The sequence below is a fragment of the Pelodiscus sinensis genome, chromosome 2 (genome assembly GCF_049634645.1).
Source record: "Pelodiscus sinensis isolate JC-2024 chromosome 2, ASM4963464v1, whole genome shotgun sequence".
Taxonomy (NCBI): Eukaryota; Metazoa; Chordata; order Testudines; family Trionychidae; genus Pelodiscus; species Pelodiscus sinensis.
Window position 1 is genome coordinate 435,784 of NC_134712.1, and position 16,910 is coordinate 452,693.

Genomic DNA, 16,910 nt, shown 5'->3' on the forward strand with positions numbered 1-16,910 from the left:
ACTGTCTAGGAAGAAGTACGGCAGAAAGGGATGTAGGGGTTATAGTGGACCACAAGCTGAATATGAGTCAGCAGTGTGATGCTGTTGCAAAAAAAGCAAACATGATTCTGGGATGTATTAACAGGTGAGTTGTGAGCAAGACATGGGAAGTCATTCTTCCGCTTTACTCTGCGCTGGTTAGGCCTCAGCTGGAGTATTGTGTCCAGTTCTGGGCACCGCATTTCAAGAAAGATGTGGAGAAATTGGAGAGGGTTCAGAGAGGAGCAACAAGAATGATTAAAGGTCTAGAAAACATGACCTATGAAGGAAGGCTGAAAGAACTGGGTTTGTTTAGTTTAGAAAAGAGAAGACTGAGGGGGAACATGATAGCAATTTTCAGGTATCTAAAAGGGTGTCACAAGGAGGGAGAAAAATTGTTCTTCCTGGCCTCTGAGGATAGAACAAGAAGCAATGGGTAAACTGTAGCAAGGGAGGTTTAGGTTGGACATTAGGAAAAAGTTCCTAACTGTCAGGGTGGTTAAACACTGGAATAAATTGCCCAGGGAGGTTGTGGAATCTCCATCTCTGCAGCTATTTAAGAGCAGGTTAGATAAATGTCTATCAGTGATGGTCTAGATAGTACTGGGTCCTGCCATAAAGGCAGGGGACTGGACTCAGTTACCGCTCAAGGTCCCTTACAGTCCTAGTATTCTATGATTCTACGATTGTTAAGGAGAGTACATTACATACATCAATCACCAAGTTCTTAATGCAGGCTCTTGGCAGAGATGCTACAAACTGCTAACTTAGAAGTCTCTGGCGTACATCTTGTTTCAGGATGAGTCAGCAATCCTTCTCAGTGCTTGGTCCCTAGCAAGGATGCATCTGGAATCAGGTGCAAGATTGAAGACAAGATGGAGATGCCCTCATGGCACTTTTATATTCCTGGTGCCTCCCAAACTGGAGCTGGTCACATGATCAAGTGACCTGTCTGTGTTTCACATCCAAGTAGCCATCAGGAAACCTGGCTGGTTTGCAGGTTTCCAGACTCATTCCTCCGGTATGTAGCCATCGTCCATGGAGCAGCGCTAGTTAGCACAGCCATTCACTGAATAATCCTTCCTCACAATAGGCAGCCCAGGCCCACTGTTCCCTCCCAGACAGAGAACATTTACAATAGAAGTACAGGGTCCATATCCATAACTCCACATACAAAATCATACAAGTACATGAGTATCATACATAGAATCAGCAGAGCATAAACTTTCATTTGACACCTCACATGGCCCACTTTGTTCAGAATTTGGAGCAACCACCACCAGTGGGTGCAACAGCGATCTATTTGCTCACTTTAAAATCCAATAATGTGACACTCCCAATGCAAAATTGATGCAGGAAGTGATACCAGTAACATCACTGAGGGCATCACTTGCCCTCCCCATGTTTTGGCTCTGTGTTATTACAGGTTCTAATACAATATTAGAACAACAATTCAGAACTGGACAAGTGTATGAAAATCAGGCTTGCCTAAAATAGGCTTCATCGCTGGAAGGTCTATCATAGAGACAACAATATCCTTGCACTGGTTTAGAAACCCAAGGTAAAACTTGGCAAGAACCATAGCGGATAGGATCTGCTTTTGCAATATGATCCTCATATGTGTCATGTGATCGTGCCCAGCGCTAAAGAAAATCGTAAAATTATCCAGGCCCCCTCTGGCAATTGTCCGAAATCCAATTAACATTGAGTTAATGTAAGTATTCTCATCCCCCATAACGTAGGCATGCTGGCCCTTAGCCATGAAAACATAATGGTGGTGTGCTTCAGTTTCCCTTTCCAAACAGCACATTATGGCTGGAATCTCCTTTGTCCTGCAAGAAGTTCCAAGACCAGTTAAAGGTATTAACTGTGAAATATCAATATCACAAGGTCCTTTAACATACAGTTGATTGTACTTCTCTGGGGAATCCTGAGAGCGGAAGCCAAGATGCTCGTCTCATCACTACTGCAGAGGCCAGGGATCTGGCTGCAGTATCTGCGGAATCTAACACAGCCTATAGAGCTGTTCTAGATATTAATGCTCCTTCCTGTAAACTAACCTTGAATTGATCCCTTTTGTTATCTGGAAGTGATTAAATAAAATTTGCAGTTGATTGAAGGTGTGGCGTGTATATTTTGCTAGTAATGCTGCGTAATTGGTTATGTAGAGCTGGATGCTTGCCAGTGAGTATGCCTTTCTGTCCATCGTGTCCAGTTTCTTCCAGTCCTTGTCGTAGGGGACAGTTCAGGTAGCCTGTTGTTTGCCTCTTTGGTTAACTGTGTCCACCACTAATGAATTCAGAGATGGGTGGGAGAAGAGAAATTCTGCTCCTTTTGGGGCGACATAGTATTTTCGATCTGACCTCTTGCAGGTCAGTGGTATTGGGGCCGGCATTTTCCAGATGTTCTTGGCCAGGTCCATGAGAGCCTCATTCATTGGGAGCGCTAGTTTCATGTGTGGAGATGTGTGTTCTAAATGGTACCCATGGATCACAGTAAGGCCAGTTTGCTGGGATAGGAGGTGGAAGCCATTGCTGTGAGTGCCGGTGCTGATAGGGCTTGGGTGAGGAGTACCACTGTATGTGTTAGTGTGTGGGGTCCCATCGGTGCCAAAAAGCGGTGAGCCCAGTACCGATGTGACGAGGAGATCCCCAGAAGTAATGAATTGCAGCACTGGCGTTTGCTTTATATGTTTTGTTGGTACCCCGTGTTTATCTGGTGCCGATCGCGCTGCCTCGGTGTTCCTTGCTGCTTCTACGAGTGGCTTTGTTGGTGCTGAAGGCGCTTTAGCGCTCACTGCTCTTCGTTCTCAGCGTGGCTTTGTTGTTGCTGAATGCCCCGCTGTGGTGTCTGTTACTGCTTCCCAGCGTGGTTTTATCTTTGCCGTGGCCAGTGCTGACGGCTTTGTGCTCAGAGGGTTTGCATTTCGCCTCCTTCTGTGCCTTGTTGTGGTGCGAGCTTTTAGATTGGGGTCATGGCCCTTTTCAGTGCCAGCCCCATTAGCATACTGCTGCTCTGACCCCTTTATTGTTGGGGTTTTGGAAGCAGTGCTGCTATGTACGGAGCACTTCCTTGAAGGGGAATCTGTCCCTGAGGAGGAATGAGACCTCTTCTTGGCCTGTTGCGCCCTGTCACGGTCTCTTGCACTAGGCATAGTGGTAGGTGCCCTGTCCAATGCATCCCCTGGTGATGGGAGCATGGGGGAGGGGCAGTAGTGTGCTCTGGGTCTGAAGCAGGATGAGTCATTTTCTCCAACTGAATCATTTTTAATTGTAGTTCTCTGGACCTTCTCATTCTGGATGTTAGTTTATTGCAGTAAGGGCAATGTTCAGTAAGGTGTGCCTCTCCCAAACAGCGAACGCACAGGTCGTGTCCACTAGAGAGTGATATGGACAGCTTATGCACCTTTTAAATCCAGGAAATCCAAATGCAATGTTCTTGCATTGCAGGCGCCGCACAGCTGATCTGTGTATAACAGTGCAGCAGCCGCCTTGGGGTTTCAAATAGGCAGCACCACTGTGTGGCTCTGCCACTTTGAAGTACCCCTTCCCTCCCACACTTTGCTGCCTCTATCTTATAGATAGAGGCAGCAAAGGCCCCCTTGCTGCCTTATAGAGGCAGCAAGGGGGGGGATATTGACTAGTCAATGCTTTCTTTGCCTCTGTATTCACGGACAAGGTCGGCTCCTGGACTTCTGTGCTAAGTGACGCAAGACGGGAAGAAGATGGACAGCCCTTGGTGGGTAAAGAACAGGTTAGGAACTATTTAGAAAAGCTAAACGTACACAAATCCATGGGTCCGGACTTAATGCACCCGAGGGTACTGAGGGAGTTGGCAAATGTCATTGAGGAGCCTTTGGCCATTATCTTTGAAAAGTCGTGGAGATCGGGAGAAATCCCGGATGATTGGAAAAAGGCAATTGTAGTGCCCATCTTCAAAAAAGGGAAGAAGGACGATCCAGGGAACTATAGGCCGGTCAGTCTTACCTCGGTTCCCGGAAAATCATGGAAGGGATCCTAAAGGAATCCATTTTGAGACACTTGGATGAGAGGAAAGTGATTAGGAATAGTCAGCATGGATTCACAAAGGGCAAGTCGTGCCTGACCAATCTGATTAGCTTCTATGATGAGGTAACTGGCTCGGTGGACATGGGAAAGTCAGTGGATGTTATATACCTTGACTTTAGCAAGGCTTTTGATATGGTCTCCCACAATATTCTTGCCAGCAAGTTAAGGGAATGTGGATTGGATAAATGGACGGTAAGATGGATAGAAAGATGGCTAGAAGGCCGGGCCCAGCGGGTAGTGATCAACAGTTCGATGTCAGGATGGCGGTCGGTTTCTAGTGGAGTGCCCCAAGGTTCGGTTCTAGGACCGGTTTTGTTCAATATCTTTATTAATGACCTGGATGAGGGGATAGATTGCACCCTCAGCAAGTTTGCAGATGACACTAAGCTGGGGGGGAGAGGTAGATACGCTTAAGGGCAGAGATAGGATCCAGAGTGACTTAGACAAATTGGAGGATTGGGCCACTAGAAATCTCATGAGATTCGACAAAGACAAGTGTAGAGTCCTGCACTTGGGACGGAAGAATTCCAAGCATAGATACAGGCTGGGGACCAACCAGTTAAGTAGTAGTTCTGCAGAAAAGGACCTGGGGGTTACAGTGGATGAGAAGCTAGATATGAGTCAACAGTGTGCCCTTGTAGCCAAGAAGGCTAATGGCATATTAGGATGCATTAAGAGGAGCATTGCCAGCAGATCCAGAGATGTCATTATTCCCCTTTATTCAGCTTTGGTGAGGCCACATCTGGAGTATTGTGTCCAGTTCTGGGCCCCCCACTACAAAAAGGATGCGGAAGCATTGGAGAGGGTCCAGCGGAGGGCAACCAAAATGATTAGGGGGCTGGAGCATATGACCTACGAGGAGAGGCTGAGGGACTTGGGTCTGTTTAGTCTGCAGAAGCGAAGAGTGAGGGGGGATTTGATAGCAGCCTTCAACTTCCTGAAGGGAGGTTCCAAAGAGGATGGAGAGAGGCTGTTCTCAGTAGTGACAGATGGCAGAACAAGGAGCAATGGTCTCAAGTTGTGGTGGGAGAGGTCCAGATTGGATATTATGAAAAACTATTTTACTAGAAGGGTGGTGAAGCATTGGAATGGGTTACCTAGGGAAGTAGTGGAGTCTCCATCCCTAGAGGTATTTAAGTCTCGGCTTGACAAAGCCCTGGCCGGGTTGATTTAGATGGGATTGGTCCTGCCTAGAGTGGGGGGCTGGACTTGACGACCTTCTGGGGTCTCTTCCAGTTCTATGATTCTATGATAAGGGGATGGTTGGATGAAATAACATGATCTTGGTAACTAATTGACCATTCATTATCAGTTGGAAATAGGTCAATGGAAGGATGATAGGAGTTGCTATAGGGAACTTTCTGGGTGTCTGGCTGGTGAGTCTTGCCCACATGCTCAGGGTTTAGCTGATCGCCATATTTGGGGTCGGGAAGGAATTTTCCTCCAGGGTAGATTGGCAGAGGCCCTGGAGGTTTTTTGCCTTCCTCTGTAGCATTGGGCACAGATCACAGCTGAAGGACTCTCTGCATGTTGGGTCCTTCAAAGTATTTGAAGGCTTCAATATCTGACACATAGGTGAGAGGATTATTCTAAGAGGGGTGGGCGAGATTCTGTGGCCTGCACTGTGCAGGGGGTCAGACTAGATGATCATAATGGTCCATTCTGACCTTAAGGTCTATGAATCTATGAAACTATCCGATAAGCAAATGCTTACTGGATAGTCGACTAGTCTTTAATATCCCTAATCCCTACTATCTCTTTTTTTCACTTCACATATCTATTGAAGTAAGCTGCAACTCACAAAAGCTTATGCCATAATAAAAATGTTAGTTTTTAATGTCCCACTAGAATCTTTGTTGCATCTATTAATAATGTGTATCCTTGTCAGATAGTGATTGCATTCTAGTTCCACAGGGGAGTTATAAAGCTAACTCCAGTAACTAAAATAAGTGTGTGTGTGTGGGAGGGAAAGTGGGGTTGAATCCTGCAAATTCCAGGACAGGTCAAGAACTCCAGATAATTACCATCCCTTGGGGGGCACTGCACATACCAATTCAGACCAGGTTTGAAAGACCCAGATGACAAAGAAACAGTTTTTGGTATAAAGACTCAGAATAAACAAACTGATAAATTAACACAAGACTGAAACTGAGAGGGAAAACCCCTGCTGTGGGTTTGAAGAACTGGAAACGTACCAGGGTCTCCATATAGATGATGGGCAATATCTGGTAAACTTAGCACACATATAGGCAATTTGTTTTTTATTATATCTACTCTGTAATGTTTTTGTCCTAAATATATTTTGTGCTTTGTGAAACAACTATCATAGCCAATGGGAGAGAACAGAATTGCAGGCTCAGAACTAAAGTCAAACCTGTTGGGATAAGCACAGTGAATCGGAAGGGAGACTGCAAGCCTAAATATCTAGTTTGCAGGGAGAGGGACATGGATCCCTGCCATCAAGAAGTGATGGCTGTAGACCTGAGCTTTAAAGGGGTGCCTTTGAGCAAACCAAGGCAGAGGTGCAATTAACCCTGGAACTGTGGTATCTCCATCACTGGATGTTCCAATGCAGTTTGGATATTTTCTAAAAGATATGCTTTAGTGTAAATAAGAATTAATTCAATGATGTCCTATGTCCTGTGTTAAGCAGGGCAGACTAGATGACCCTAGCAGTGCCTTCTGGCCTAATAAACTATGAGCCCTACCTTCCAGTGAAACACGATGGGTGTATTCTGTACAGACCTTCTGCCCCAAATATCCTGAAAGATGTGGCAGAGAGCCCCAAGCTGCTGCTCAAGTCCAGTTGAGCAAAGGCTATTTGGAACCTCTGTAGAGTCCCTGCCCCTCATGCCTACAGGGGCAGAAAGGCTTGATAACCTCACCTGCAGGGTGATCTCCACATTGCCCATCTGCTTTCTCTGACACTTGTCATGCTCTGTGATTCTCCTGTTCAGTTCACAATAGGCCTGCTGCAGCTATATGGGAGGCAAAAAAAAGAAAACAGGTGTGGAAGAGCAACGTGGCCCCCAACACAACTTTTTATTAGGCAGGGAGAAAAGCAGGATCCTTTATCACACCTGAAGGGTTAAATTCCATGTCCCTATATTGTAGATGGGGCTGCAACTTTCCTGTCACACACAGGGGATAAATTCCACCTTTCGGTTCTCAGGAGGGACAGTAACCCACTGATCTGGATCCGATGTTGGGACCAGTTGGCTAGCTTTATAAAAAGGTCAAAAGGAACTGACCAGCAGGTAGGATAGGCTTGGTGGGTCTCTATGCAAGAGTAACTGAGCAGTATGAATATCTATCCCAGGTATGCACTATAAGGTGTACAGAACATATCCCATCAACTATCTTGGAGAGAGAGCAGATAAAATTGGGTTTTTCAACATGCAGGTACAAACCAATCTTGAATAAATGACACCAACTGGCAAGTGCTGTAGAAGGATCAGCATCTAAACCAATTCCAACTCCAACTCAATCCCTTCAGGGATCAGCTGGGCAGGAAAGTTGAGCACTGAAGAATAAGTAGTATGGTCCCTACTGGGAAGAGCTGGATATGGAGGAACTATGATATGCAGGGGGCTATTTAATGATTTCTAAAAAGAGAAGGCCTGACCTCCTTGTTACATCTCTCCTGTGCTTTAGCCAGCTGCTCCACCTCTTCACTCATTCTATGGGAAAGAATAACACAGTTCAGTCTGAGCCCCTCACAGTGGGAAGGGGCAGGGCAGCAGTGCTGTTTCTGGGCCTCCTTCTCTGATTCTAAAAGATGTCCTGATCAGACAAGGTGAGAAAAAGGAACCAAATGACATCACCTCCAGCACTAGGACAAATTCTTGAGCAATACTTGGGACATAAACTTGAGGTTCCTTCTTTTACCCCTTCTTATCTTACTATTCTGCTTCTTTCTTCTGCTTCCCCTTTTTGACTTTTCTCTCAAAGTCCAAGTTCTCAAACTGTAACCCCTTCAATAGGTAAAAAAACCCTTTCAGTGTAATTGGGGTTTAATGGCTGTATCCAACTATCTTCCCTTTCCGGGCTAGAGCTGCAAACCTCACCTGTGAGTCTCAGCTTCTTTCTCCTCTTTTTCCAGCAAGGCTCTTCTTTGCTGTTCTGCCTCCATCTTCTGTAACATCAGCTCAGTCAGGCTGATGTCCCAGTAATGCAGAATGGCAACCAAGCTGTCCAAAGAAGCAATCTTATTGGAAACAAACAGAAACACCATTGTGGCTGTAAATACATACATTAAACAAAGGCTAGGACACTCCCCTGTGCCCTGCCCCCTTGGACACACCCTCCATGCTCTAATCTCAGGAACACCAACAATGGACACTCAGATTGGGAAAAAAGCCCTTCCTTTCAGCAGCACTCATATTGAGCATTACAAGTGGGAACAGAGCCCCTCACCTCAGAGAAATGGCAATCTGCACCACTAACATCATCAGGACCACTAATCCTGTGTAGTTTTGTTAATCCAAATAATCACTCTTATTCTGAGGGGCTGTCCTGTTGACACTAGTTTATTCTTTGCATGAGTAAACCTGACTGCAGTTGTATGAGTGCCTATCAACCAGCCTTTGCTTGCATAAAAATGGTCATTTACCCTACACCACAGGGACAGAACTTGAAGAGTTAATTTTGCAGATATTTAAGGTAAGCTTCTTGATTATGAGAGGACAGCATGGAGGAAAGCACAAAGGTGCTCATTTGCAGATTTGATGTCAGTGGCCTCATGAGGTCAAGAATGATCTTTCACAGGTTTTCTTTTATATAGGTCCTTTGATGACCGAAGAGTCAAATTCTTGAGCGACAGACCCATTGGCAGACATTGTAGGTGATGCTAGAAGTCAGTGTTGAGCTATAATTGCTTCATGCCAATTGTCTTTCATTTTTTTTCCTGGTATTTTTCTCCTACCAAGGCAAGGCAATTTTCCTCAAAAGTGGATGTTCTCTCCCTGACAAATCTTTACAAGTTTTTCCTATCCTGGACTACTGTCTTACAGAGTATGGAGTCAATTCCAGATCTCTTGATGTTTATTTTAAGAATGTCTCCAAAGCATTTCTTTTGGCCTCCCAGTTTTTCCCAGTTGGTTTGTTAGACACACAGCAATTGTTTTGGTAAGCATACATCAGGCATGCACACGCTGTACCTGCTCCACCTCAGATGGTTCTGGATAATCTGGACCTCAACATTGAAAACATTGGCTTTTGTGAGGACACTGACATTAGTCCTCCCACTGTACGGTGAAGATCTTCTAAAAACATTGCTGGTGCTAGTGTTCCAGATGTTTTCTATAGATCATCCAAATCTTACAGCCATAGAGGAGAGTTGGGATTAACACTGAATTAGAAAGTAAAAGCCTGTCTGTTCTGATGTTGTGATTGTTGACACCCAGTGAAAGAGTCTTCCAAAGGCAAACTGACACTACAGATTCTGTGCTGAATCTCAGCGTCTATGTCTTCTATCTGAGATGGCTGCCAAATAGGGAAAGTATTCTACATTTTCCAGTTCTTCTTTCTTGATATAGATCTTCCTTGCTAGGTTTGATGATTGACCGGCGATAAAACATCTACACGGGATGCAGGCAGTCATGTGGTCATAGAGGAATCTCAGAATGGTGATAAATTTGCTTGAGTAGCCAAACTTTTATATGATTTTCTACTTAGTATCAAAGTTCACAGAGTCAAAGGCTTTGGTTAGGTCGATAAAGACCATATACAGCTCTTGGTGTTATTCTTGACACTTTTCTTGAATCTGACTGAAAATTATTCCAGTGGTGCCTCTGACGGTCTGAAGTCACAGCAGGAGTCTGGAAGTACTTCCTCTAAAAGAGGGAGCAGGCGATTCAGTAAGATTCTAGAAAGAAACTTCCCAGCAATGGAGAAGAGTGTAATGCCTCAATAGTTCCCACAGTTGGCCCTATCTCCCTTTTTGAAAATGGTGACAATGCTAGCATTATGTAAGACAGTGGAGATTTCTTCAGTGTGCCAGATTTTGAGAAGCAGCAAATGAAGCTTTTTAGTGTTTCTTTCCCTTGATGGTATGTCAGCTTCACAGGTGATTAATCAGTCCCACTCAGTCAGAGACTCAGGGCTCCAAGCAAAGAGCTGACTGACTGGGTGGGGCTGATTAACCACCTGTGAAGCTGTGCTACTGTGCAACTTAGAAGCAACAGTCATAAGGACCTGGGGTTTTATTGTTCTTCATTTGTTAAAGGCTTTGCAGACCTCCTGAGGTGTTGGTGGGATAGCAAGCGTTTCCCAGATTGGGTGCTGAGGGATGGAATTAATGGTGTTGTCAGTTATAACTGATTCTCAATTTAGAAGCTTTTGGTAATGTTCCTTCCAGCACTCTATGATTGATTCATTATCTTTACTACCATCTTTGGAACCCAGAGGTGTAATGGACTGGGCCGGATCTGGGCACCGCTGAGGGTGTCAGCTCAGGGTGAATTGCTCAAAACCAGGTCTACTTATAGCCCTCGACTGGAGACCTTTCCCAAACAGGCCACAAACCAGTCACACAGAGCGCTTCAGTTGCCAATCTGGCCAGCAGGAAGCCTCACGAGCAAAACTGCTCCGACACCCTGTCAGCCGAAATGGTCAGGGCAGTGTGTGCGTGTGTGTTACACCCAAGTCTTCAACTGCTGAGACGCAAAGTCTCGTTGCAGTGGGCAGCCTAGGAGGCTGGAGGGCGCCCCGAAAAATAGTTTAACGTCTGTGACTTTACTGCTAGGACCGGGGTCCCGTCGCAGAGGGCAGCCAACAGGCTCTCAGACGCCCCGAGTTTATAGGAAGAGCTTATTACACCTCAGATTTTAACTGCTAAAATCCAAGATTCCTTCGCAGCGGGCAGCCTTAGGGAAAGACTGAGAGGTGCCCCAATGGATCTGCCACCGGGGAGTGACACAATCCAAAACGCCCAAGCTCTCCCTATACCTGTCCCTTTTGACCGGCTGAAGTTCTTTTGTTTGTGTTCGGTTCGGGTACAGCAGCTTGACACGCACTGGCTTATTTATAGGAGAAAGAAAGAGAAATAAAATAAAGAAACTTGGTTCAGTATATATAAGTGAATGAGGGCACCCCACTTATTCCCAAAGTTTATAGCTAAATCATCTTACCAAAGGCAGTTTACAATAGAAATGAAGCAGCTTGACTTAAGAAAACTATAATAAAGTAACTAAACTTACAACAGAGTGACAATTAAAGTGTACACATAAAGAAAACACATTGCAGGTACAATTCTCACCCCTGCGTTCCAGGCTTGGCGTGGCCAGCGTCTCTCTCTCAATCCCTCGGGAAGAAGTAGGGTGAGGTTGGGCGTCCCACGGACCTCGGGAAACAATCAATACCTGCCAGCAGGTGTAGGTGATTGGAGCTCAAATGGGGTGGGCAACTAAACCCTCTTTATACCCCTTGGGTCACATGGGCTTCTTCCTGGTCTTAAGTGGCCAATTAGGAAAAATGGCTTTGAACGCCAAGTTTCCCACGAAGGGTGCAAAGCATAATTCACACCTGAGAAGATGCAGACAATGGGCACCTCTGGTATGTGATGGGCGAAGATTCCTCTCCTGAGACAGTGCAGGCATGTCAATTACTGATACTAGCCATCACGGCGATGGGAGGCCTCCCAGTCGTCAGCTAGCCCATTTACTGTCTGGTTTCTGTTTATGGTAGAGTCAGGGACAGGCACCACACCTGCGTTCCCAGGGCATCAACGGCTAACTGCCTTTCTCTTGCTCTCTGGGGGGGAGGGAGGAAACAACATGGAGTTTGTGTCTGGCTACACACCCCAGCTCTCCCTGTGCCACAATCAGCCCCAGGCCTACACACAGGTGAGGGTATAGAACCCAATCTCACCAACCCCGAACAGATCTTCCTGGTCCCAAAGAACCAGCTACAGTTTCCACTCAGTTTACACTTTGGATCTTACCCACAAGAGCATGCTGGGCCAATCCTTTAGAATCTAAAATCTAAAGATTTATTAATAAAGGAAAGAAAAAATTGAGAATAAGGTTGTAAAGGAGAATACATTACATACATCAATCAGCAAGTTCTTGATGGCTCTTAGCAGAGATGTTACAAACTGCCAGCTTAAAAGTCTTGAGTGTACATCCTATGTCAGGTTGGGTCATCAATCCTTTCTCGCACTCTTTCCCTTGCAAGGTTGCATCTGGGATCAGTAGCAAGATTGAAGACAAAATGGAGACTACTTCATGACATTTTATATTAATTCCTGGTGTCTCCCAAGCTGCAGCTGGTCACATGGTCAAGTGACCTTTCTGTGTTTCACATGCCAGCAGCCATTATGCCCTGGCTGGTTTGCAAGTTTCCAGACACATTCATCAGGTGTGTATTGGCCACTCAGAGTCCTTGTCCCTGGAGCCGTGCTAATTAGCATAGTCATTCACTGGACATTTCTTCCTCATGACAGGCAGTCCAGGCCCATTGCTCGATCTCAGGCAGAGAACATTCACAGTACCAGTACAGAATCCATATTCATAACTCCATGCACAGACATCACACAAGTACCTGAGTAGCATACATAGAATCAGTAGAGCATAAGCTTTCATTTGACACCTCTCATGGCCCACTTTGTACTGAACTTGGAGCAAACACTGCTCCCTCACCTGCCCTCCATGGGCACAGCAGTGATCTGTCTGCTCACTTTAGAATCCAATAATATGACAGCCACATAAGCATGGGCCACACAAAGTCTTTGCCTCAGAAAAAAAATCTACACATCATGTCTGTCAACAATGTTTGATTGTTTGCTTTGTCCTTCCATCATTTGATTTTTATTTCTTTGACACTCCTTTAAAATCCAGCTTTGAGCTGATGGAAAGAGCTCAAAGTTAATTTGCTTCTGACTGGATAGAGGTTAGTTTTGCCAGTCCAGGAAACTTTTCTCTTCTGGTCCAAAAGAGAGCTCAATGTTGTTGTTGTCAAACCAATCCTGATGGTGGTGAGTACCAGGCCAATGGTCTGTTTCAAGGCTTCCCACACACTTGTGTTGTCATTTCCAGGTGTGCCTATGGTTAGTTTCCCACTGAGGAGTATTTGGAAGTTCTCTTGGTGCACTGAGGATAGAAGTCTTTAAATGTTGTATAGCCGACTGCATGATCTAGATTTTCTATGTTTTGGTGCAATCCCAATGGACATGACAGACTTCACCAGCTGGTGGTCAGTCCAGCAATTATTAGCTGCTCTCATGACACAGGCGATTTGGAAATCTCTTAGATCCTGTGTTCTTACAATGTTCTTTGCATGGGAGAAAGCACAAAGGTGCTTTTTTGAAAATGTAACAAAAGGAAATGTAAACTGATAACATGGGATGATTAGAGATGGTAGTCAACTTTTCTATCTGGAATCAGATATGTCTTCAAGTAGGGAAATGTGATCTAGATGAAATTACTTTAAGATTGGTGCACAAATGGCTTCCAGTCAAATCTGGAGCAAGTACCTACTGGGGTCCAACAGGAGTTGTTCAGGATTCAGTACTATTCAATATTTTAAAGTAATGATTAGACAATGGAATAGAGTATGCTTATGAAATTTGTAGATGCCACCAACCTGGGAAGGATTGCAAACATTATGGAGTACAGAACTCAAAACAACCTTGATAAATAGGAAATTAGTATAAAATCAACCAGACGAAATCCAATAAAAATAAGTGCAAATATTTTATTTATAAAGGAAAAACCAATGCAAAATTACAAAGTGAAAATAACAGGCTAGATGGTAGCACTGCTGAACAGGATTGGGGCGGGTTAAGGTGAATTATATATATTATGGTGAATTATTACAGTGGATTGAATATAAGTCAACAATGTGAGATAGTTATGAAAAAAGCTAATATTCTAAGAAATACAAGATCATCATATGTTATCCCAGGAGGTAATTGTTGTAGTAAAATGAAGGCCTAAAATATAAACCAATAAAGTACAGGCCTGATTAGAGGCCTGAGGCCTAGCTAACAATGGACAAAACTTGGCTAATATAAAGCAAAGCTAAGCTGTGATCAAGAGGCATGCCCCTGCTCACAGAACTTGGCATGAACAGGGCTGAAAATGCAAAACACTAATTGGTAATAGGCCCAGGTATAGAACAGTAATTGGTATTGGTCATAAGTTGAAGGTACACCAGCTCATTAAAAAATACCTTGGTACCCACTCCCAACAGATACTGACTCAGGTTCAGGAAAGGGTCTAAAACTGTGGTTCTCAACTGGTGGTCCATGGTGACTTTTTCGGTGGTCCATGGGAACATTGTCCAAAGTCACACGGTGTGATCAGGCGCCACCGTTAAGCTGTTTTACACCATGTTCACAAGTATGCAGTGCATCATCCATAGTGTCATCGCGTTGTGTTGCCAGTAACTTCCGTCTGAGGCTCTGAGCATCAGTGTAGCTGCTGTCGTCATGCTGAGCGGCTGCTGTGTCGTTCGTCCTGTGCTATATGTGCACGTGTGCGCACAGGTGTGATTTTACAGGTGTGATGTAGTTTGTTTATAATGGCAACGACAGGAAGAAATGTAAAGCGCAAGTATTCGGAGGACTACATCAAATTTGGTTTCACTTGTCAAGAAAAAGAAGGTGTGGATTTGCCACAATGTGTTATCTGTTTCAAAGTCTTGGGGAATGACTTAATGAAGCCGGCTAAGCTGAAACTCCATCCCGAAAAGTGTCACCCCACTTTTTGAGCGGCAGTTATCAGGTCTGAAACGGCAGCGCCTCAACTCAACAAGTGCATTCTACAATAAGACAAGCAATGAAGTGTGCGCTTCCTATATTGTTGCATACAAAGTTGCACAGGCCAAGAAGCCTCATACCATTGTAGAGCAACTTGTGCACCCCTGCGCAAAAGAGATGGTGCGGCTTGTTCTTGGTGAGGAAGCAGCAAGGAAGCTGAATGATATGTCTGTCTCTAACGACACAGTATCAAGATGGATAGATGAGATATCACAGAACATCAGTGAACAAGTTGTGGATGAAATAAAGAAGTCTCCATTGTTTGCAATATAATTAGATGAATCGACCGACGTCACATTGTGCTCTCAGCTATTGGTGTTCGCACGATACATGGTTGAGGGAGACTTCAAAGACGAGTTTCTTTTTTGTAAGACTCTTGATACCACCACAAAGGCTCAGGATGTGATGGAAATTGTTGTCAATTTCTTTGAAGTACATGGGTAAATCTCATGGGCGTCACCACTGATAGTGCACCTGCCAAGCCAGGAGAGGAGGTCTAACCGAGGGATACAACTTATCCAAACCCGTAAGGAACCTTTTGACCACAGGGTCCGAGAACAGAGAAACTCCTGCGGAACCAACATGGAAGGCGGAGAGAGATGCCACATGGACTTTGATAGAGGAAATAGAGAGGCCACTAGACCTAAGTTCAAAAAGATATTGCAGAATGGATGAGACAGGGGCACAGGATGGGTGTACTCCCCTGTGGGATGCCCAAGACGAGAAGCGCCGCCACTTAACAGCGTATGACCGTCTGGTAGAAGGTTTCCTACTACTTAGGAGCACCATCTGTACCTCCTGGGACCATTCCCTTTCTGGTTGGTTCAACCATGGATAAACTAGGCCGTTAGGTGTAGAGTCTTGAGATTTGGGTGAACCATGGTCCCCCCATGCCACGGTTGGGTCAGGAGATCCCGGGCTGGCGGGAGCGCTATCGGCTCCTTGGTGGACATGTCCATCAGTACGGGGAACCAGAATTGTCTGGGCCACCTGGGGGCTACCAGGATGACTGTGGACCTGAAGGTCTTGACCCTGGTCAGAACCCTGGGAATTAGGAGGAATGGGGGGAAAACATAAAGGATGCCCGTCGGCCACGTGACCGTCAAGGCATCCCCCCAGGAGTGTTCCCCCAGGCCCAATAGGGAGCAGTAACTCCGACACTTGGTATTGCGTGCCAAGGCAAACAGGTCTAGTAGGGGATAGCCCCACCTGCGGAAGATCTGACGAAGAGCCGAGTCCTTGAGAGACCACTCGTGGGCTCCGAAGGACTTGCTCAGAGCATCGGCCAGTAAGTTTTTGCACCCCAGCAGGTACTCTGCCTGCAAAACTATGTTGTGCTGTACACATAGTTCCCAGAGGCTCAGGGCCTCATGGCAGAGGGGAGGCGACAGGGCACCCCCCTGCCTGTTGATGTAAAATACAGCTGCCGTGTTGTCCAGGTGGACCAGAACAGAGCGGTGAAAGAGCTTCGACAGGAAGGTCTCGCACGCTCTCCTGACTGCTCTGAGCTCCCGTACATTTATGTGCAGAGCACACTCCGCAGACGAACACAGGCCCTAGGTCCTGCAGCACCCCAGGTGTGTGCCCCAACCCAGGTCCGAGGCATCCGTGACCAGAGTGAGCGAGGGGGGAGGTACAGAGAAGGGGACCCCACTGCACACCACCAACTCCTGAGTCCACCAGTGCAGTGAAACTATTACCTCCAGGGGCACCGTAAGAACCGTGTCCCAGTGGCCCGTGGATTGGTTGAATGCCATTGCCAGCCAAGCCTGTAAAGGTCTGAGTCTCATCTGGGCATGGCGGACCACGTATGTACATGCCGCCATGTGTCCCAGCAACCTCGAGCAGACCCTGGCTGTTGTGATGGGGGACCGGGCTAGTTCGGAGACCAGCTCCACTATGGCCAGGAACCTGGCTCTGGGGAGAAGTGCCCTTGCCACCCTGGCGACCAGGAGGGCACCCACGAATTAGAGGTGCTGAGAGGGAGTCAACGATGACTTTTCCTTGTTCAGCATGAGTCCCAGCCTTACGAAGAGGGCCCTTGTGAGGGATACGTAGGCCTCTAC

The 16,910-nt window shown here is 45.9% G+C and overlaps 1 protein-coding gene across 13 annotated transcripts in view; it reads right to left on the minus strand.

Moving 5' to 3' along the window:
- Positions 1–16,910, minus strand: part of IQANK1 (IQ motif and ankyrin repeat containing 1) — a 172,959-nt gene that overhangs the window by 51,099 nt on the left and 104,950 nt on the right. For 12 of the 13 annotated variants that reach the window (XM_075919896.1, XM_075919900.1, XM_075919899.1 and 9 more), the window contains 3 exons: positions 8,153–8,292; positions 7,711–7,765; positions 6,971–7,063 (listed from right to left, as the gene is read on the minus strand). The exons of the other annotated variant lie outside the window; for it this stretch is intronic. In XM_075919896.1, the coding sequence (XP_075776011.1) occupies positions 6,971–7,063; positions 7,711–7,765; positions 8,153–8,292 (288 nt within the window). The remainder of the gene's footprint in view (positions 1–6,970; positions 7,064–7,710; positions 7,766–8,152; positions 8,293–16,910) is intronic. 13 annotated transcript variants of the gene reach the window in all.